Source organism: Heterocephalus glaber, unplaced genomic scaffold, assembly GCF_053883595.1.
Source record: "Heterocephalus glaber isolate CG9 unplaced genomic scaffold, H.glaber_assembly_v1.0 deba00000809, whole genome shotgun sequence".
In the NCBI taxonomy this organism is placed as follows: domain Eukaryota; kingdom Metazoa; phylum Chordata; class Mammalia; order Rodentia; family Bathyergidae; genus Heterocephalus; species Heterocephalus glaber.
This window is the reverse complement of record NW_028258163.1, coordinates 4,301,547-4,324,368: the sequence shown is the minus strand read 5'-3', so window position 1 is coordinate 4,324,368 and position 22,822 is coordinate 4,301,547. Positions and strand designations below refer to the sequence as shown.

General features: G+C 45.3%; 1 protein-coding gene across 2 annotated transcripts; it reads left to right on the top strand.

Annotated features, from left to right (window-relative positions):
* The first annotated feature begins 1,181 nt into the window (after positions 1 to 1,181).
* On the top strand, positions 1,182 to 22,775 carry Knstrn (kinetochore localized astrin (SPAG5) binding protein). 2 transcript variants are annotated; one of them, XM_087207508.1, is made up of 9 exons: positions 1,182 to 1,390; positions 1,501 to 1,592; positions 5,559 to 5,682; positions 6,114 to 6,161; positions 7,502 to 7,607; positions 7,897 to 7,990; positions 9,468 to 9,523; positions 10,538 to 10,612; positions 22,237 to 22,775. In XM_087207508.1, the coding sequence occupies exons 1-9, from the start codon at positions 1,197 to 1,199 to the stop codon at positions 22,249 to 22,251; spliced, it is 804 nt and encodes a 267-aa protein (XP_087063634.1). In that variant the 5' UTR covers positions 1,182 to 1,196; the 3' UTR covers positions 22,252 to 22,775. The 2 variants fall into 2 exon arrangements, with proteins under 2 accessions (XP_087063634.1, XP_012933827.1); XM_013078373.3 differs by lacking the exon at positions 22,237 to 22,775 and adding an exon at positions 11,412 to 16,164.
* The last annotated feature ends 47 nt before the right edge of the window (positions 22,776 to 22,822 follow it).

Below are 22,822 nucleotides of genomic sequence, written 5' to 3'. Positions count from 1 at the left end.
TCTGATATTTGCTCCCTCATCCACACCCACCCACTTAGAAGTGTCCAGCAGGTGCTCAGTAAATATTTTTTTTTAATTTTCATTTTATTTATTCTCTTTTTTTTTTTTGAAGCCAGATGTTTTTCTTTGTTTGTTTGTTGTTGTTGTTGTTGTTTGGGTTTTTTTGGTACCCGGGATTGAACTCAGGACTTTGCACTTGTGAGGCAGGCGGTGGAACCACTTGCTCAGTAAATATTTGATAGAAGAAATGAATACAAGGGTGCATTAAATGATGGAGAACTCTGCCCTATTTTTAGGATAGTCTTGAATCTTTACCTACATCAGGACAAGCAGGTAAGTGCCTTAGTTCAACTCATACGCCTTTTTCAAGCTTCCCCGCCACCCTCTACCTTGTAAATATAATTTTCATCCAAATAACCTGGGCAGGTGGGGAGAGGAAGGGGAAGTTAAAATGATTAAAATCTGATATGTAAACCAGCATAGTGGTAGTCTGTAATCCCACGGAGCCTGAGGCAGGAGTGATCACTGCGAGTTCAAGGCCAGGCTGAACTACATAGGGAGACCCATCTCAAAAAAGGCGGGGGGGGGGGGGCCCCGGGATTTAGCTCAGTGGTTCCTGCACCTGCCTGGCAAGCTCAAGGTCTCGAGTTTGATCCCAGGTACTAAAAAAGTAGAAAGAACTAGGAAAAAAAATACGATATGTACATGTTCCAATTGTCCAAGATGAATGTAATTATGTACTGCAAATATATACTAATCTTATTGGGGGTTTTTGTTGGGTTTTTTGGTACCGGGGATCGAACTCGGGTCTTTTTGCTTGCAGGGCAGGAAGCGGAACCACTGAGCTAAATCCCCGGCCCACTAATTTTAAAAAGAGAAAAAAAGGGCCAGGGATTTAGCTCAGTGGTTCCGGAGCCTGCCTCGCAAGCGCAAGGTCCCAAGTTCAAGCCCTGGTACCAAAAAAAAAAAAAAAAAAAAAAAAAAAGAGAGAGAGAGAAAAAAACCTCGGCACATGGCAGTAGCTGTAACAAGCACAAATCAAATAAAGAGGATTGTAACACGGACTCTAAACGTCGCCAAGTTTGCGCCTCCAGGCCGGACCCTGACACTGAGGCTCATTAGCTCCATTCAGGCCAGCCAAGAGCGGCTCTCCCCGCTGGGGGGCTGGGAGCCGCTGCTCGAGCTTTCCATACAGTATGGCGGCTCCCGGGTCCGCCGCGCGGGGCAAAGTATTCCGTACAACAGGGCCGCCTACTGAGCGGGAGTCACGCCCCCTTCCGCCTGGCCACCGGAAGTTTCCATTTAAAACCGAGGCGGCAGCGCTAACTTGTACTTTGGCGGTTGCCGAGAGTGTTTTGAATTTGAGCAACAAGGATTGCGGACCGGAGCGGTAGGTCCCTGGGTTGGGCTCTCCCAGGGAGAGGCCTGGCTGGGAGCGAAGGAGTCTTTTATTCCATCTGAAGCCCGCTGCCCCGCGCTGTAACATCTCGCATCCTCCAGGGCCCAGCCGTGCCCCGTCACCATGACTAGTGTGGCGAAGACCGTGGACAGCGCGCAGCAGCCGGCTGCGCCCAGCAGCGGCCCGCCCACAGGTGAGAGTCCCCTCCGCTGTCTCCTCCTCGCCCTCGGACCCGCCTCGCGTGCCTGGCATTTTACCCGAGGCTGGGGTTTCCTTCTGCCCTGACTACCTGCTGGACCGTGGAACGGCACTTCCACACGCCTGTGATCACTCACCGGTTCGGTTCAGGTTACCGGTTGTTGTGCAATAGTATTCTCACTAAGCCAGGAACTGCCTTTTATTCTGTTGCCATTTTGTTTCTGGACTCTGGCTGTCTTGCAGGTCAGAGTCTATTGTCTAGAAGGAGAGTCATTTGACAAGTGAGGTACATGTGAGCAAGTGGTGACGTTGCCTTGTTGACCTTGGTGTCTGCAGTGACTTACTTCTACATTCTCAGTAACTGCTGAGGGAAGTGGGAGAGGGGTCAGGCCTAGCCAGACCCTTTGAGAACCTGGAAGAAGAGAGAAATTCGACAAAAGCCTGATTTTTAATTGCTTCGCCAGTCTTCATGTTTTGCTTGTGGCTGAAGTCATCTCCTAGGGTTTGCAGTGCTTGTGCTGCCTAACCTAGAGATTAGAGTGTAGAATACGCTCAGTCACCCGAACACTGTTGTGGGGGATTATGGGGCAGCTGTTCATGATCCCTTCCCAGGTGATTCCATGCAGCTCCTCGATGAGCAGGGGGCAGGACTGATCTCTAAAATGAACAGTCTTTTCTCCCAAGGCTTCAAGGGAGGTTGCTTCAAAACACCTGAATGGCATCCTGGCATCAGGAGGGACCAGGCATTGCTGGAGGGCTGCAGCTGGGTCTCCCCATGCAGCTGTTGCCTTTCCCTCCTCTGTAGTACCCCTGGTGAGCCCACTGTGACTGGCTGTCCCAGTCGACTTGCTGGTTTCAGCTCTGCTTTCCAATGCCTGACCCAGCTTTATGACGTAACTGCAACACTTTACATTTTGGGACTGTCTGCTAGCCAAAATACTGCTTTAATTTTGGAGCATGGATGGATTGGTTTTGGTTTTTGAATAGGCTATATATGTATATGTTTTTTAAAAAAGAAAATGAAGCCAGGTGTACTTGTGCATATGTGATCTCAGTAGAGGCTGAGGCAAGAGGATTGCTGTGAGTTCAAGTCCAGCCTGGACTATATAGTGAGACCCAAACAAAATCTGGCACAAGCCTGTAATACTAGCACTTGGGAGGCTGAGCAGGATGGTTGTGGGGAATTCTGAGGCCAGCCTGGGCTCCATAGTGAGCTCAAGCCAGCCTGAACTACATAGTGAGACCCTGTCTCCAGAAAAAAAAAAAAGTTAGAAAATAATATACAGTGAAAAGTAAGTTTCCTTCCCTTCCTCAACACCAGCCATCCAGTTCCCCTCCTTTGTGTCTCCTACTTTTAGGAGTCTTTGTTAAATCCTGCCAAATTTTTCCTAAAATGTAAACCTTAGGTTCAAGCAAACATGGATTGTTGGAACCAATTGTAGTCAAGGAAGTGTTAGGTTTTTTGTGTTTTTTTTGTATTAAATTCTTTTATTGGTACATTGTAGGTATACAACACAGTTACATTTCTCATTGGGAATTGTACCTTTACATGATGCATCTTGGTTCTTATTTTTTCCCCATTCCTAGCCCTCCCTCCACGCCCTCCACCCTTCCCTATTTACAAAGACTTTATTTCCATTTTTTCCATTTCTCATCATTTTTCCTTTCCCTTCTTTCCTTTCCCCTGCCCCTCCCACTACCCCTACCCCTTTGGACCTTTTCTTCCTATTTTACATTATCGATTATTCATTCTAATCATTGGTACATTTTAGGTATACAATATAATGACATTCATCATTGGAAATTTGCACCTTTACATAGCCTCTCTTGGTTCTTGTTTTTCACCCTTGCCCAGCCCTCCCTTCAACCCCTCCATTCCTCCCTATTTACAAAGATTTTGTTCCTCTTTTTCCATTTTCTCATATTAATCCCACTCCCTTCTATTCTTTCCCCTAGCCCTCCCACTTCCTTCCCCTTTGCCCCTTTTCTTCCTATTTCACATTACCTATTATACATTTAGTTCTTATTTGGAAGTGTTAATTTTTAAAAATTTACTATTAGCCAGGTGTGGTGGCCCAGTCTATAATCCCAGCACTCAGGAGGCTGAGGCAGGAGGATCACTGTGAGTTTGAGACCAGCCTGGGCTACATAGTGAGTTTGAGGCCAGCCTAAACTACAATAGCAAGACCCTGTCCTAAAAAGCCTAAATAAATAAATAAATACAAATACAAAATTTCCTATCTGTATGATCTAGCACTTTGTACCTTATTTTTTCAACTTGATTTAATGTATGGCTCTTCATTTAGCCAAGCTTAAAGGGGCCATTTTACAGTGAACATAGTGAAGTGAATATAATCCAGGAAAACTAGGACCGGGGGTATAACTGAATGGCAGAGGACTTGTCCAGCATGAGCAAGGCTCTGGATTTGATCAAAAAAGCAAACCCTGTGTGTCGAGGGGGTTAGTCTTAATTCCTGCCTTGGTACACACCTAAATTTGCCAGGGACTACAGTACACCTAAATGGCGGGTAGTATGTGTGGGGGCTGGCAGAAAGATGGGGGGGACTTGGTTTTTTTTTTTTTTTTTTTTTTCTTAAAGAGACAGAGTCTTGCTACTTCACTTAAATGGGTCCGCCTCCCAGAGTGCTGGGATTATAGACCTGCACCACTACACTCAGCTAAGAAAATGCTTTTTTGGCTGGGGATTTAACTCAGTGGCACCACGCCTGCCTCATAAGCACAAGAACCTGAGTTCAATCCTTGGTACCAAAAGAAAATGCTTTTTTGGGGGAAGAAGTGTATTGTCTTACGGCCATTTCATGGTTATCTGGCCCTGCCCTAGCAAGGACACCAGAAAGAATGCCAAATAGGGAACCTCTAAAGTTGCTGAGTGTGGTGATACAATCTTTTTTTTTTTTTTTTTTCTTTGGTACTGGGGATGGAACTCAGGACCTTGTGCTTTCGAGGCAGGCGGCAGAACCACTGAGCTAAATCCCCAGCCCTGGTGATACAGTCTTGTAATCCCAGCTAGATGGGAGGCTGAGGCAGGAAGATCACAAGTTCAAGGCCAGCCTGGGCAACTTAGTGAGACTTTGTCTCAAAATAAAATAAAGGCTGAGGATGTTGCTCAATGGTAGGTAGAATGCTTGCCTTGAATGTATGAGGCCCTGGGTTCAATCTCCAGTAACACACACACACACACACACACACACACGTAAATTTAATTATCAACAAAGTAAGGGGCCAGTGTCAGAGGCAATTGGTGTGGAAGAGAAACAGAAGATGTGAGGAGGTAGTTTAGAAACTGTCTATGAAACTGAAGTCATTCTAACAGCACTTCTTGTACCTCCGGTCATATGCCAGATACTCTGGTAGGTGCAGAGGATACGGATACTCTCCAAGTGGTTAGGAAGACACTGGGTGAAAACAGGAAACAGTTAAAAGAAAAAGCAGAGTGTGATTCGGGAGAATGCAGAGTGCTTCAGGAGTAACAGAACGGTGTTCTGTTGGTGTTTCAGGAGTGGGCTGGGTTTACTTCCATTCAGACTTGAATTTAGCTCTTTCTTGTATCACTTTCCATGTCCACGTTTATTCCTCCAGCCATTCAGTTGGATAGATCATGAAACACTGAACTGTCACCTTGAAAAAAATCTTCCTTTCTAAGCCAGGCTTGGGTGGCACACCTGTCATCCCAGCACTGTGGGAGGCTGACGCAGGATTGTAAGCTTAAGCCCAGCCGGAAGCAATTTTGCAAGACCCTGTCTCAAAAAAATAAAAAAGAGGCTGGGCTGGAATAAAAAATTCTATTGTCATTTAGTCTAGAAGTGTTATTCTTTGGATTAAGTTGAGATTGGCCCCCATGAAAATAAAGGTATATGACCTGGAATGCAGCTGTTTTTTTCAGGACTATGGCTGTTAAATCATGATGTTCAGGGATTCACCCTCTTGTTTTCCCTTGCAGATACAAAAACTCGAGCCACTTCTAAGAGCCTGATACCTGTTAAGTCCAAAGACATCGATGTTTCCAAAAATCTTCATTCAGACAATGATATAACAAAAATCACCAAACCAAAACGAGAGAATAGGTGAGAGCATATTGCTGGTATCCAGTTGGAATACCCTGCAGAGCCTGGGGTGTAGCTCAGTGGTAGAATGCTTGCCTAGCAGGTATATATCCCTGAGTTTGATCCCCAACAATGCAAAAATCACAGAAAAAAAAGAGCATCTGTTGAGAGGCTGAGGCAAGAGTATCACCAGGAGTTTGAGGCCAGCCTGGGCTCCACAGTTCAAGGCCAGCCTGAACTACGCATAGTGAGACACTGTCTTAAAAAAAACAGCCTTTTTGGATGCTCTGCTGAAACCCAAGTACAGAGCCCATGGTCTCTCAGGCCTGGGCTGTGTGCCTCATATGTAATCACTGATTCTTTCCTCAGAAACTCAGCCCTTTGCTCTGCCCTACAGCACAGTATACCGGCATATGATCTACTGCTTAGGTTCTTTGGTTTTGCTTCTCTAGGCAGATGAAAGCTGCAGAGCCCACCGTTAAGAGGAACATCAGAAAGAGGTGAGCATAAGAGAAATGAACTGGGCCACCCTGTTAGAGGGCTGGTTGCAGCCCCAGTGTACGTCAGAGTTGTTCATGGGACCTGTGGGGTTTTTTTGGTTTGTTTTTTGTAGTCACTTTTTAAAAATGCTTTAGTACATGTCTGCAGTCATGATTACCGTCCTTGTGGGAAGTTGGTACATGTACAGACTCGTCTCAATTCGTTCTACACCACCTTCTTCCCCACTCTGGTCCCCTTCTCATGGAGCGTGTTTCATGTGTCACAGTGCAAGTTCCCCCCGGATACCTGTGTCGTGTTTTCAGGGCCAAGGCTCAGCTGGGTATGGTGTTGCCATTGGCAGGGCAAGAATCAGTAATGCCACTGTCTTAGGTCCCAGACAATGCCTTTTCGCCTTTGTGCCAAGATTGCTGCTGCTGGCCTGTCATCAGCCTTTAGGATGGGGTGCTGTGTGTGGTCAGTGACAGCGAGATAGATGTTGTGGGGCAGGTGGGGCTGGGGAGGTAGCTCAGTGGTAGAGTGCTGGTCTGGCACATGCAAGGCCCTGAGTTTAGTTCCCAGCACCACACACGCACGCAGTTTTAATACTAGCACTCGGGAGACTAAGGCAGGATTGTGACTTTAAGCCCAGCCTGGGCTACATAGCTAAACTCTGTCTCAAAAAAAAAAAAATCTTGCAGAAAAAAAAAATCTAGCAGACAGAAACTTCAGAATGAAGTTTAATATTGATGATGGCAATGGCTATTTTTTGTTTGCTCTTTTGGTTTTTTGAGACAGGGCCTTGCCTACATAGTCCAGGCTGGCCTTGAACTCACTACATAGCACAAGTTGGCCTCAAACTTGTGATCCTCTTGCCTCAGCCTCCTGAGCATTGGGATTGTAGGTGCATACCTCCATACCAGCAATAGTGGCTATTTACTATATGTTTACCATGTGTCAGTAGCTGGGCTAAGCATTATGCATGGATTTTTTCTGTTATTCTTCATGATAATATTATGAGATATAAATGTTATCTTAATTCTTTTTTTTTTTTGGTACAGGGGATTGAACTCGGGTCCTTGGGCTTGCGCAGCGAGAAACCACTGAGCTAAATCCCCGGCCCTGTTATCTTAATTCTTGAAATGAGGAAACAGTCAAGTGATATAACTCACTGAAGTTCATATATCCCATATATATTTTATAAGATATGTGAGGTATTATCTTAATTCTAGAAATTCGAAAACAGAGCCTCAGACAGGTTATCACTGTGTAACAAAGCCATAATTCAGATCTGTTAGAGTAGGTCTGTAATCTGCACTCTGGACTCTTCTACTTCTCCATGTAAGTACAACTGTTGTTACAGCTGCAAGCCATCGAGGGAGCAAAAATCAGAGGAAGAGCTGAAGGATAAGAATGAGCTCTTAGAGACTGTCAACAAGCAGTTGCACCAGAAGTTGATTAAAACTCAGGTAAGACCCTGATGCAGTAGTATACACCTGTAATCCCAGGAGGCTGAGGAAGGATTATGAGTTCTAGGCCAGCCTGGTCTACATACTTACACTGAGACCCTGTCTCAAATAAAAAGAAAATAAGGAACAGACAGACCTCTGTCCTCAGCACCTGGAATCGCTTGGGTGGAGTGAGCTGCACAGGCAGAGGAGAGGCAGCCAGGCTTGAGCTGTGCCTGTCTGGGAGCACAGGCTAGGAGACCCAGCACTGGCCGGCAGTTTTTGACGTCTCTGTGTGATGCACCAACAGGGAGAGCTGAAGGACCTAACCCAGAAGGTGGAGCTGCTGGAGAAGTTTCAGGACAACTGTTTAGCAATTTTGGAGTGCAAAGGTCTTAACCCAGGTGAGAGACCACCTCCACACAGGTAGGCAACTTTTGAGGGGGCAGCACAGGTGCCCTTCCTGGGTGGCCTTTGATAGCACCACATGAGCTGGCCAAGTGGGTACAAGAGTTGCTTGGCAAAGCCCTAAAGGTTTGTGGGAGCTTGTCTTGGTTCTTATGGGATGTTGATTTCTGCCTAACCCAGAGGATTGCAGAGAGAAGGAAGCTTCTCTCTCTTACCGAGCCCTCTATGACATCATCTGGGGCCGGTAGATATGACCTGGCAGATAGACTAGGAACACTGTCTCTCTACAGGGAAGTGACGCTTACTGGTAACTTAGCCATGTGGAGGTGTGGGAGCTTGTCTTGGTTCTTATGGGATGTTGATTTCTGCCTAACCCAGAGGATTGCAGAGAGAAGGAAGCTTCTCTCTCTTACCGAGCCCTCTATGACATCATCTGGGGCCGGTAGATATGACCTGGCAGATAGACTAGGAACACTGTCTCTCTACAGGGAAGTGACGCTTACTGGTAACTTAGCCATGTGGAGGTGTGGGAGGAGAGAGTGAATGAGATGAATAAGGATGAATGAATGAGAGATAGATTTCTGTTATCTCAGGGGTTCCTAAATCCAACTAATCAGCAATATCACAATGGCTAAAATGTCACTCCTGGCTAGAGGTGTAGCGGTAGACTGTGTGATTAGGATACTCAAAAAGAAGTGACCCTGGTTCAGACACTGCCTGTGAGCAGTCAGTAGCAAAGAGGAGAGTGGAAGGCGGAGTTGTCTGACGACTGTGACACAGCCCGAAGCTGTGAGGAACCAGAGGGTCCAGAAAAGTGGAATTAAAGAATACTGACTTTCAGTGGGAACAGCTGGCCTATGGGTTGTAGTTTTTATGAGAGAGAGAGAGTGTGTGTGTGTGTGTGTGTGTGTGTGTTTTGGGGGGTACAAGAATTTGAAGCATGTGCCCTACTACTGAGCTATGTCCTCAACTCCAGTTTAGATACTCTATAGTTGCCATAAGCATTTTGTATGATTTTACTGTGTGCATATGAACTGTTGTTCTTTTGGTTTTGCATTTGTTTGTTTTTGAGACAAATTTTTGATCCTCCTGCCTCAGCTTTCCCAGTGCTGGGATTACAGGTGTGCACCACCACGCCCAGATTTGATTTTTTTTTTTTTTTGGTTGGATCAAGATTTTTAAGAATAGTTTTATGTATTGTAAACAAAATTTAAAAATTCAACCTGTAGGTTTCCTCTGGACAAATTTTCCACTGAGCTAAGGAGAGCAGAATAAGTTTTGACCATATGAAAGCTTGAAGAGCAAGGAGGTGAAATAGAGTTCTGGAGGGTAGGAGTGGGTGACTGCCCAAGACCAGGCACTTAGAGGTGTCCCTAGGAAGACTCCTGCACTTGTCTGTCGAGGGGGTTTTGCTTTCTTCTGTTTGCAGTGTGGTTCTGATGAGGCTGACTTTGCTGTACCCATCTGTTCTAGGCAGCAACACCCTGGCATTACAGCAGGAAGCCACTACAGACCGCATGGACTCTGTGGTGAGGGCTTGGCCGGGAAGGGGCAGGGCCGGGTGGCCTGAGAAGGCCTCTGTTGTGTGCTCAGTAGCATATTTTACTTCAAAGATGGCTTTGTGCTTACAAATATTCTGAATTGAAAATGTACTATATTTATTTATGTTTTGTTTGGTTTTGGGGTTTTTTTGGAGAATCTCGCTTCGTAGCCCAGGCTGGCCTTGAGCTCACTATGTAGCCCAAGCTGGCCTCAAACTCATGACAACCCTCCTGCCTCAGCCTCCCAAATGCTAGGATTACAGCCGTGTACCACTATACCCAGTGAAAATATACTACTTTAAAACATATGATAGGCTTATAATCCCAGCTACCTGGGAGGCTGAGACCAAAGGATTACAACCTTGAGGCCAGCCTGGGCAACTTGGTAAAACCCTGCCTCGAAAGAAAAATGTACCAAGGGTTGGGGATGTAGCTCAGTAGTAGAGCACTTGCCTAGTATAGTTCAATCCCCAGTTCTAAAAGAACAAAATCACATGATAGAGTGTAGAGAGCTTTCTGGTTTCTCCATTCTGCACTTTATCACATTTCTCCTGTCCTCCTTTGCTGAGAATTATATGATGCAAAGGTCCAGTCTGTTGAGTTTGAGTTTGCAGTGTTTGTTTTGTTCCTTCTTTGAAGAAGGAAGATACTATGTTTGGCCCCAAAGTCTCATACTCGTGTGATCTCTTCAGGAAGATCAGGTTTCATTTCAGGCCGTAGAATACTACCCAGGAAGCCCTTCTCTGCTCCCTCAAGTTGTCAGTCACCCCTTCTCTGGCTGGCACATTTTGTTCCTAAGGTCTGTGTAGCACAGAGTGTGTTGCAATGGGACAGTCTGCATCTTTGTCACTTCAGTCACCAAACAGTCCTTGAGGGACCCAGTAGAGAGTCCTGCAGGTGTGGTCAGTCCTCAGTGAGAGATGACTGTTAAGTGGGATGTTAATTGGAGTTTACTGGGCTTATATGAATATCTCTGCTCATTACATTGTACTCTCCTCTTAGCTGCTGTTAGAAACTTTGCAAGATGAGCTGAAGCTATTTAATGAAACTGCCAAGAAGCAGATGGAGGAGTTACAGGTGAGGGGCAGACATCACTCTGAGGCAGGATTAGCATTTCCTACCTCCCTGGGTAGATTAGAGTGGAGTCTTTCTTTCCTATTTTCTGTTCAATAAACTATTTGAAATGATTGTAGATTTACACAAAAGTTGCAAAGAGGGAAAATGCAGTCCCCCTAATAGTAACATCTTATACTATCATTATATATCTTTCAAAGCTAAGAAACATTGTTGGATTATTAACTATGTTCCAAGACTTCATTTGAACTTCACCAGTTTTTTCCCTTATTTCCTTTTTCTGTTCCTGAGGTCTCTTAGACACGTTCCCACTAGGGGTTGGGGATGCAGCTGAGTGGCAGAGAACTTGCCTGTTGCCTGTTGTGTTCAAGCCCCTGAGTTCCATGCCCAACACCACAAAGAAGAAAAGTTTACATCTCCAGGGGATGAGGGGGAACAGTGTACAACTCTGTAGGGTGCTCTGAGGTGACGGGAGTTGGGGGGGGGGGCTTGTGTGAGATCCAGGCTGTGTCTCAAGAAGAGACCTGTAGTAAGAAACCCCGATTCTTGCATATGGACTTCTTCAAATCGTGGGGTATTGCGTGAGACAGAGGAATTCATTGCTCTAGTTAGATGGAGGAGTCTGTAGCATAAACAACTCCTAAATGCAGCACAGGGTCCAAGACAGAAAGCCCATGTCTGTCGGTATTCTTGTGACCTTCCTCAGTGGAATGGAAGCATACTGTTCTGGTGTGGGTATTGTCTTCCTGTGACTCAAGAGTTTTATTTGTGTTTTTTTCTTTTGCAATACCTTTCCTGGCAGACCTTAAAAGTAAAATTAAAGATGAAAGAAGAAGAGAGGGCCCAATTTCTAGAACAGCGAACCTTATATAAGCAGCAAGTTACCGACTTTACAAAAGCCCTGGAGGAAATGGAGCAGCTATTGGAAATGTAATCAGAGGAGAGTGGCCAGATGGCTCCTTCTCAGGGATGAACTCTGAGGAAGCCACTTAGGACATCTTGGCCATGGTCTTCTAGGACTCACCGTCTTCAGAGTGAAAACAGTTTGTGGAATCAGATTAGGGCAGTTTATTGCTGGAATGGCAGCTTCTCTGTTAAGCAAGTTCCCTTGTCTTTTTTTTTTCTGGTACCAGGGATCGAACTCTGGTCCTTGGCTTGTGCAGCAGACGGCGAAACCACTGAGCTAAATCCCCAGCCCAAGTTCCCTTTTCTTTAGACTGGTCGACTCTTCTGAGCCTCACAGTGGATAACGGAGGCCACAAGAAGGGGACCTCAACAACACACATTAGATCAAGAGACGAGAGCCAGGCGTAGTGACGCACATCTAATCCAAGCACTGGGGAGGCTGAGACAGGGAGAGGATCACTTGAGCTAAGGAGTTCAAGGTAAACCTTGCAACATAGCAAGACACCAACTGAGCAAACAAATCAGGAAACTAAACCAGCCACGTGGGAGGACCTAGGCAGTCACGGTCAGATTTGCAGAAAGAAGCCCTTGATTACAGTTGGAGCACCTTAATTCCACGGGAGACCACACTGGGAAGCCATGCTGTCCTCTTCTTACTTGTGATGTGCTATGTCCCGTCCTGGCTGGGCTCTGTATTTAATTGAAAGTTATGAACTTAAAGTTGCATGAAGTTTTTTGGCTTAATAAATGGGATGAAGGTATTGATAACAGTGCCTGAAAAAATACATCTGGAGCTTTTATTCTAAATGGCATTTGCTTTTTATTTAAAGTATTTTAAGCTACCTGTGTGGTGCACACCTGCAGTCCCAGCACTCAGGAGGAGGGTCGCCATGGTTTCAAGGCCACCCTGAACTACGTGGTGAGATCCTGGCTCAAAAAATAAAATAATAGGCCCGGGGATCTAGCTCAGTAGCACCACACCTGCCTCACAAGCACAAGGTTCTGAGTTTGATCCCTGGTACCAAAAAAACAAAAAAATAATAGCCAGGCATGGTGGCGCACACATGTAATCCCAGCACTCAGGAGGCTGAAGCAGGAGGTTCACTGTGAGTTTGAGGCCAGCCTGGGCTACACAGACCCTGTCTCAAAAAACAAACAAAAAAAAAGGATTACTTTCAAAATAAATATCTCCATAAAATTTTGACTGTAACATTGAGGAATGAAAATAGCCTTTTAACCTAAGTGTGTCAGCCAAATATTATGATATGTTCTATATTCTGATTTACCCAGAATGTTTTCTTCCACTCATTAAGTACACCCCTACCCCCACCCACCCTTGCTTTTCAGGGTCACTGGGTGTCCCCATTTGTAGCAGCAGATGCCAGGCTCCCACGGGTTTGCCCAGTCACTATATTCTCCCTAGATGCCTGCAGTTTGACAGCCAATCTTGGGTTGGGTCCCGTAGGCCCAAAGTCTAAACAGCTTCCCCTCAGGTTTGCCAAAGTCACAGCCAAATTTTCTTTCTTAGTCTTTCTTTGACTAGCTGTCTTTTTTTTTTTTTTTTTTTTTTGGTGTTTTGAGACAGGGTCTCGCTATGTGGTTCAGGCTGGCCTCAAACTCATGGTGGGATTACAGGCATGTGCCACCACGCCCAGCTAACAGTGCTTTTAACATGCCACCCGAGGTGCCTATGTATGCTCCCTATGTAACATGCATTACATCATACAAGTCATGCACTTTTTTTTTTTTTTTCCGGTACCAGGGATCAAACTCAGGACCTTGTGCTTCCAAGTCAGGTGTGGTGCCACTGAGCTAAATCCCCAGCCCTCTTTTTTTTTTTGAGACAGGCTCTTGCTCTGTAGCCCAGGCCGACCTCAGACTTACGGTAATCCTCTTGCCTCAGCCTCCTGAGTGCTGGAATTACAGGCAGCAAATTATGTGCTATTTACTACCTTCTACAGCTGAAGAAATAGGCCCAAAGAAGTTTAATTGCCTGAGATCAAACGAACATCAGAAAAGGGTTTTAGCCAAGGAATGACAGGGATAGAAGGTACAGGGATATGCCAGGCTAAGGATTATGGACTTTGATCATCTAGGCCAAAGGTTTCCAAACTTCTCTCTTCACGGTGCCATTGGTGACTCTGAGTTGTTTTATTTTGGGGGATTACTCTTACTGGGGATTGAACTCAGGACCTTGTGCTTGCAAGGCAGTTGCAGTGGCACTGAGGTAAATCCCAGACCCAGCTAAATCCCAGTGAGTTTTTATTTTTTAAAATGGTCTTGCTGGACATGGTGTTGCACATCTTAATCCTAGCACTCCAGAGGCTGAAGCAGGAGGATTGTCCAGAGTTTGAGGCCAGCCTGAACTATATAGTGAGACTCTGTCTGAAAAAAAAAAAGGGCCAGGGATTTAGCTCAGTGGTTCTGGCACCTGCCTCGAAAGCACAAGGTCCCAAGTTCAATCTCTAGTACCAAAAAATAAAAGTCTCACTATGAAGCTCAAACTCACTATATGGCCCAGATTGGCTTTGAACTCACAATCCTGTCTCATCCTCCCAAGTGCTGAGATTACAGAATTGTGTCTCCACATCTGGCTATTTCTGTGTTTTTTAATAACACATCAAAAGAAATTCCTAACAGTTCCATTCTGTTAACTGGTTAGGTCCAAGCAATAGGTATGCAGACTTAAAAAAATAATATAAGTCTAAAATATAAACATGATTGAAAACTATGGAAAATGCATTTCAGGGCTGGGGATTTACCTCAGTGGTGCCGTACCTTGCCTTGAAAGTACAAGGTCTCCCAGGGATGCAAGTATGGTTCAACATTCGTAAATCAAATAAATGTAATACACTATATTAACAGAGTCAAGGACAAAAACCATATGATCATTTCAATAGATGCAAAAAAGGCATTCGACAAAATCTAACACCCATTCATGATAAAAATGCTACAGAAAATTGGAATAGAAGGTCTTTATCTCACCCTGATTAAGGCTATCTATGAAAAACCAACAGCCAACATCATACTAAATGGTCAAAAACTGAAAACTTTCATGCTAAAATCAGGAACAAGACAAGAATGCCCATTATCACCACTCCTGTTCAATAAAGTTCTGGAAACATTAGCCACAGAAATTAGAAAAGAGAAAGAAATAAAAGGAATAAAGATAGGAAAGGAAGAAGTTAATTTGCTAATGATATGATACTTTACATAGAAGACCCAAAAAACTTTACAAAAAGACTTCTAGACTTAATTGACAGATTCAGAAGAGTAGCTAGATATAAGGTCAACACTCAAAAAACAATAGTCTTCTTATACATAAATAGACTCACTGAGAGAGAAATTAGGGAAACAATTCCTTTTAAAATAGCATCCAAAAAAATGAAATGTCTAGGAATCAATCTGACGAAGCAAAAGACCTCTACACTGAAAACTATAGCACTCTGAAAAAGGAGATTGAGGAGGATATAAGAAAATGGAAAGACATCCCTTGTTCCTGGGTAGGAAGAACCAATAAAGTGAAAATGGCCGTACTTCCAAAACTGCTATATAGATTTAATGCAATCCCGATTGAAATTCCAACAATATACTTCACAGAACTAGAGAAAATCCAAAAATTCATTTGGAACCAGAAGAGACCTAGAATAGCAAAAGCAATTCTGGGCAACAGAGACATGGCTGGGGATATCACAATACCCAACTTGAAGCTATACTACAAAGCTACTGTGATAAAAACGGCATGGTACTGGCAAAGAAACAGACATGAGGATCAGTGGAATAGATTAGAAGATACAGAAACAACTTCAAACATACTCAGTCACCTCATCTTTGACAAAGGAGCCAACCACCCTCACTGGAGGAAAGATAGCCTATTTAGTAAATGATGTTGGAAAAACTGGATTTCAACCTGTCAGAGATTAAAACTAGAGCCATAACTATCACCGTGCATTAAACTAAGATCTAAGTGGATTAAAGATCTAAATATTAAGACAAACACTAAACTTGCTGGACGATATGTTAGGTAGAACTCTTGACACTGGCATAGTTTGAAAAGACTTTATGAACAAAACCTCAGTAGCATGGGAACTAGCAGAAAGAATCAACAACTGAGATTTCATCTTATTAAAAAGCTTCTGCACTTCAAGAGAAACCACCAACAGAGCTAACAGACAACCTACGTTGTGGGAAAAATTTTTTAGCATCTGTAACTCAGACAAAGGGCTACTATCTAGAATATATAAAGAACTGAAAAAAATCAGACCCCCCCCAAATTCAAAGACCCAATTCAAAAATGGACATCTAAAATGAACAGACATTTCTCAGGCAAAGAAGTAAAAGCAAATAAACATATGAAAAAATGTTCAACATCCCTGGTCATTCCAGAGATGCAGATGGAAACAACACTGAGATTCCACCTCACCCCAGAAAGAATGGCTGCTGTCATGAAATCAACCAGTAACAAATGCTGGTGGGGGTGTGGGGAGAAAGGAGCCCTTCTCCATTGCTGGTGGGAGTGCAGACTGGTGCACCCACTGTGGAAATCAGTATGGAGATACCTCAAAGAACTAGGGCTAGAGGTCCCATTTGACCGGGCTATTCCCCTGCTGGGTAGCTTCCCAAAAGAATTAAAAGAATCATACCACAGAGATATATGTGTACTCATGTTTATAGCGGCACAGTTTGTAATAGCTAAAGCTTGGAAACAGCCCGCATGCCCATCAACTGGAAACTGGATAAAGAAGATGTGGGTTTTTTTATAAAATAGAGTACTACTCAGCCATAAAGAATGAGAAACTAGAGTCATTTATAGCTAAATGGATGCATATCGAGGCCATCCTCTTAAGTGAAATAAATAGGACACACGTGTAAATACAGAATAGTTTCTCTAGTGTGAGAAAGAGTGTAAATAAGGATTAAAAGGATTAATAACTAACAATTGATACTTTAAAATAGGAAAAGGTCCAAAGGGGTGGTGGGAGGAGATGGGGAAAGAGAAGAGTGGAAATGAAAAATTATGAGAAAAGAAAAAATGGAAACAAAGTATGTAAATAGGGACGGGTGGAGGGTGTGAAGGGCGCACAGGGAATGGGGAAAAAATAAGAACCAAGATACATCATGTTCAGGTACAAACACCCAATGATAAATGTAAATGTATTGTATACCTAAAACGTACCAATAAAAGAATTTAAGAAAAAAAAAACGCAAGGTCCAGGGCCAGGGATTTAGCTCAGTGGTTCCACTGCCTGCCCTGCAAGTGCAAGGATCCGACTTCAATCCCCAGTACCAAAAAGAAAAGCGCAAGGTCCTGAGTTCGATCCCTGGTATTAAAAAAAAATCATTATAGTAAAAAAGATACATTGCCACTAATGCCCCCCCAAAATACTCCCCCTCACTTTGAACACATCCAATGTCCTCCCCACTTTCTGAAGCAGTTCACCTTTTGTGTCTTTAGCTGCACCGTTGTGGCTGCCTCGGTGTCCTGAATTGATTAAAAATGTTTACCTTTCATGGTTATTTGACTTTGAGAAAGAGCCAGACATCACATAATACCAGAACTGGTGACCAAGCAGATGAAAATCCCTTTGTGGGTTTTTTTGTGGGTTCCTCCCTGCCCCAGTACCAGGGATCAAACTCAGGACCTTGCACTTGCCAGGCAGGTTCGCCACCACTGAGTTAAATCCCTGGCCCCTAAGTCTTCATGATTTTACAAGCCAGCCTTTCCATTCAGTGGCACTCAGCAGCAGTATTCACTGTATTTATGATCATTCCTCCTTAAAACACCATGAAAGAGGACTTCCAGAAATGCTTTGTAGTGAGAACAATGGGACAAGTATGTTGGAAGCAAGGGATCCTAATGGCAGTGTGTCTTTTACTGTAATTTTTTTTTTTTTTTTGTACCAGGGATGGAACTCAGCACCTTTTGCTTTCGAGGCAGGCACTGGAACCACTGAGCTAAATCCTGGCCCTCTTTTACTGTAATTTTTGTTTTGTTTTTATGTGACACGGTCTTGTTCTGTAGCCCAGGCTGGCCTCGAACTCGTGGCAATCCTCCTGCCTCAGCTTCCCTAGAGTGCTGGGATTACAGTGTCTGCCACCACGCCTGGGTGTAATATTTTTAATTTAAACATTTGCCTTATATTTTGTTTTGGTTTTGGTTTTTTTTGGTACTGGGGATCGAACTCAGGACCTTGCGCTTATTAGGCAGGTGTGGCACCACTGAGCTAAATCCCCAGCTCTTGCCTTATATTTTGATCAGTGTGTGTATGTATATTTTTTTCTTTTGGTACTAGGGGTTGAACCTAGGGCTTGCTCTGAGCTGCATCACCAACCATTTTTATTTTTATACAGGGTCTTGCTAAATTGCCCAGGCTGCTAGGCTTCAATTTACAATCCTCCTGCCTCAGCCTCCCAGAATGCTAGGATTACAGGTTTGTGCCTCAATGCCTGGCTTCAAATCTTGATGGTAATATTATTAAAGTTCAAAATGTAAACATGGCAAAGAGTCCCTTTATAATCTTGCCCCCAGCTTGCCCTGTGTTGATCTCCCTACCCCAAAACAAAGTGTCCTGGGGCCGGGGTTTAGCTCAGTGGTTTTGACGCCGGCTATGCAAGCGCAAGGACCCGAGTTTGATCCCTAGTACCAAAAAAAAAAACAAAAACAAAACACCACAAAGTGTCCTGATTTTAAAACGCTTGTGTGAGCATTCCAGTTCCCTCTGAACTGGTTACTCAACCTGGACTTGTAGGCTCAAATTACAACCATCTTTAAGACAACCAAACCAAAAACACAAAAAACACCTTTGGGATTGAGGCTGTGACTCAAGGATAGAGCTTGTGCTCAGCATGCTCAAGGCCCTGGGTTGATCCTCCCTCTGCAAACAAAACTCCTTCCCTATATCCACCATCAAATTCCTCAAGGTTTGTGTTAGCTCATTGTTTTCCTCCTCTTCCAGTGGACCTTAAAATCTCAAGTTGGGGGAAAAAAAAAAAAAGTTGGGCTTCAAAAAAATAAAAGTAACACAAATAGGCTGAGTGTGGTGGCCCATGCCTATAATTCTAGGAGGCGGCGGAGGCAGGAGGATCACCTCTCTTTGAAGCCAGCCTGGGCTACATATAGGGAAACCCTGTCTGAAAACAGCAAACGGAAAACTAATGTAAGGCTGCTAAATTAGGCAGATTCATACAAATAGAAGTTGGCGGAGGCTGAAGGAAAGGAGGGAGGGGGTTGCACCACCAAGTTTCTGTGTGGGATGATGGGAGAGTTTTGGAAATGACGACAGCGATGGCTCGGCTGCACTGTGGACAGCACTTCAGACTGTCAAGACTGTGGGGTGCGGCTCAGTGGCAGAGTACATAGCACAGCAGAGGTCCTGGGTTTGATCCTGGGCAGTGATCCTTTTTAAAAGTTAAAATGGCAAATATTAGAGCCATGTATGACGGCACACGCTTGTGATCCCAGCACTTTAGGAAGAGGCAGCTCATTGCAAAGGCTTGTTCAATCCTTAGTGCTGTTGCAAAAGAAAAAGATTGTATAGGTGGGGCTTGGTGGGCCGTGCCTGGGCTGCGTGGGTCGAGTCTCTCAAATTTAACCCACCCCGCTGTAGCAGGTTTGCCAACTACAAGTCTCAGAAAAACTGGTCAGGATCCATCAGAAAGAGGCAGGAGTAGAGATCATTAGGCAGAGTACAGGCTGGCTTTACAGAGGAACTAGCAACACTCCAGCTGTTCCTGCGAGTGGGCGGGAAAGCCCGGAAGGAAGTGCTCCTCCTCCTCCTTCCCCACACTTGGGTGGTTTGTGTTTTGTTTCTTTCACATTCCTGAATTCCCTCAACGTGTTGTTTACTTTCTTAATTGGGCCAATTTATGGTTTTAGGGGTGGCTCCGGTAGGGAAGAGGAGTAAATCTAGCCAAGGGATGTCCTGAAAGTTGCAAGCTTTCTTACAAAGTACAATTTTTAATTATGATTTTATCTCCTTTTTACCTATTTTTTATTTCTTCTAACCTATCTCACAACTACTTAGGAGGCTGAGGCAGAAGCCTGGCAAGTTGAGGCCAACCTGGGTAATTTAGCAAGATCCCCATCTCAAAATTAGGACTGGGGGTGTAGTTCCGTGGTAGAGCACTTGCGTAGCCAGCAGTGAGTCAGTCCTCAGTGCCACAGAAAAAACAGATCATTCCATTTCGGAAGAAAACTGTAGACCACCGATATTACACTGAGTTGTGGTTTAGATCTAGAATGGGCCCCTCCGGGCTTTTTGAAAGTGACTGGCAAATTCATCTGCTAATGAGTTTCTGGTGTGTAGTTAGGAGGCCAGTCTGGCTGGAGGAGGCAGTTGCTAAGGGGTGACCTGGAAGGGCAGATCTCCTACCTGGCTCCTCCCTTCTCTCTGCTTCCTGCTGTCCTGGGATTGTAACCATGTGGTGGATCAACATACAGATTCCAAGCTCTGGTGTCCAGCAAGCCAACTCTACTCAGTGGGGGAGGAAGAGCGCTACATTTATTGAGGATCACCGCCAGGACGAGAGGGGCAGGGTCCAAAAGGAGAAGAAAAGGAAAAGCCTGTATGTGCTTTGGTCTGGAGTTATGTAGGTATGGTCCTGGGCAGAGGGGAGCGGTCTCCTCAGCCCCAGCAAGACGGGAGGAGCTGCTCTCTTCTGCTCAGGCCCTTCCACCAAGCCGCTTCTGCCTGGGAGCCAGCTGACCATGCGCTGAAAACAGGAGTCAAAGTAAACCTTTCCTCCTTTAACTTATGGGTGTCGGACATTTTGTCCCCGAAACACGAAGATGACTAAGATACACTATCAGCCTGAGGATTTTAGATGTGCCCACACACTCGGAGAGAGGTTTGGGGTGGTGAACAAACACCTGTGGTGGCAGAGGCCCAAATGCCAAGGGCTAAGGCTGATCCTGAGGCTGGGAAGCAGGGAAGGTGGAGGCTAGAGGTACCAGGCCCAAGGCTGCCGTGGGTGGCAGTGGAGGAGAGAGAAGGGGGAGGCCCAGAGAGGCTGGCAGCAAAGTGCCCCCAAAAGGCAGCCGAAGCTGTGGTGGGCCTCTAGAGAACTGCCACGGGGCCCTAAGCCTCGGCTGCCATGGCACTGCTAGGGGAAGCAGAGAAGCTGGGGGACTGGAACCCCAAGGACTCTCAGAGCTAACAGGTGCTGACACTCAAGGCTCAGAGTTGTGGCACTGAGGCCTAAGAGCCACTGACACTCAGATGCCAGGGCCATTAACTGCATCAGAGCAACACTTTGCCATCCGAATAGGACAAAAGAACCTTCAGTCTCAGATACCGTGGAGACTCAAGTGCAAAAACTAACGCACAGCTGCTGGAAGTTTAGCTCAGCGGTGCCGCCACCTGCCTCGAAAGCGCAAGGTCCTGAGTTAGATCCCTGGTACCAAAAAACCCCAAAAAACTAATGCACAGGCTACTTGGTAGAATAGGTAGACTAGCCAAGTATGGTGGCACACACCTCTAATCTCAGCACTTGGAAGGCTGAAGCAGGAAGGTCATAAATTTAAGGCCAGCTTAGACTCCAGAGTGAGGCTGTCTGAAAAAAGGGCCAGAGGGTGGGTGGCATGCCTGTAATCCCAGCATTCTAGGAGGTTGAGTCAGGAGAATCGAAAGTTCAAGCCCTGCCCAGGCAACAGCGCAAGTTAGGGAGGCCCAATCACACATGCTTGCACACACGCGCGTGCACACACGCGCGTGCACACACACACAGGCTGGGGATGCTGGGGATGTAGCTCAATGTGAAGCCCTGGGTTCAATCCCCAGTAGTGGATTGGGGGTTGAGGGTGGAGAAAGAAAGAAGAAAGAGGGCTGAGGATTTAGCTCAGCGGTTTCACCACCTGCTGCACGATCCCCAGTACCAAAAAAAAAAAGGAAGAAGAAAGGGCTGGGAAGGTGGTTCCGTAGTCCAGGTAGTACAGCACTTGCCTACTACTTGTGCAAGGCCCCGAATACAGCCAAAGGGTGTGATCTGAGGAGCCACAGAACAGTAGGAGGTTTCAGAGATAGGAAGATTCTCCACCTCATTTGTAAGGAGAGAAATGGAAATGACAACTACCCTGTGGCGTTGTGTCTCCCCCTATCAGTATGTAAAAGTTCCAGAAGTATTTTATTCACTCTTGGCCATGGTGCGGAGATACAGGCACTCTGATAACACTGGTGGGAGTGTGAGCTGGTGTGATTCTGTGAAGGGGCAGTCACCGATATGACAGTTAGAAACCTGCACACCCACCCATCCCTGGTGGGAACTTCCCTTCGTCACAGGTGTGCTGTACCACCAATCAGCCCCTCCAGTCTGTCTCAGCAGTTATATTTGTGGCAACTTTTCCTACAGGAACTCTATCACTAAGCTACACCTCCAGCCTGTTACTTACTTTCTTTTTTTCAGTACTGGATGTTGAATCCACGAACTTCACACTGTGCTATATTTGCAGACCTTTTTATTTATTTATTTTTATTTTTTTGGTACTGGGGAACGAACTCAGGACCTTGTGCTTTTGAGGCAGATGGCAGCACCACTCAGCTAAATCCCCTGTATTTTTTTTTTTTTTTTTTTTTGTGGGACGGACTCTCACTAATTCAGTATAGCTCAAACTTGTGATCCTTCTGCTACAGCCTCCCACAGTACTGGAATTACAGATGTGTTCCACTACACTAGGCTCCAGCCTGTTAATTTTTCTCGCTCTCTCTTTTCTTTTCTTGAGACAGGATCTCCTTATGTAGTTCCAGCTGGCCTTGAACTGCGTAGCCCAGGCTGACCCCGAATTCGCGCGATCCTCCTGCCTCAGCCTCCTGAGTCCTGGGACTACAAGCATGCGCCACAACACCTGGCTATCCTTACAGTATATTACATATTTTGTATGTAGGCAGTTGTTCCCTAACGACCTCTTTACCATAAAACCTGAATCAAAATCGACACACCCTGTCTTATATGGAGGAAACTTTACTTACATCAGTGTGCACAGTAGAGCGAGCGAGCGCTACTTCCCCAAACTTAGCTATCGGAAATTTGCTTGTCCAATTTATTCCCAAACACTGGACCTTCGGGCAGTTAGTTCTCGGTTTTAACACTTGGCTTTCCAAGTTCTGCAATTTAGGAGCTGCTATTTTCAACGCAAGGAAATACTGTATTACCGATCAAGAGAAAAGACGCCCCCCCCCCCCCAATCTAACAGGGGGAGGTCGCCAGTTGACCCAGAGTCCCCGGCTTGCCCCTGCGGGCTCTTGGAGCAGCTGGCTACGGGAGGTCGTGCTGATTGGCTCGGGTTCAGGCCAAGGGCGGGCCTTCAGCACA

Excerpts from the sequence above, each read along its gene's own strand:
- Knstrn (XM_013078373.3), top strand. The coding sequence starts at position 1,197 with ATGGCGGCTCCCGGGTCCGCCGCGCGGGGCAAAGTATTCCGTACAACA. Across the intron at positions 6,162-7,501 it reads AAGAGGAACATCAGAAAGAG|CTGCAAGCCATCGAGGGAGC; the intron begins GTGAGCATAAGA and ends CTGTTGTTACAG. Across the intron at positions 7,608-7,896 it reads AGAAGTTGATTAAAACTCAG|GGAGAGCTGAAGGACCTAAC; the intron begins GTAAGACCCTGA and ends ATGCACCAACAG.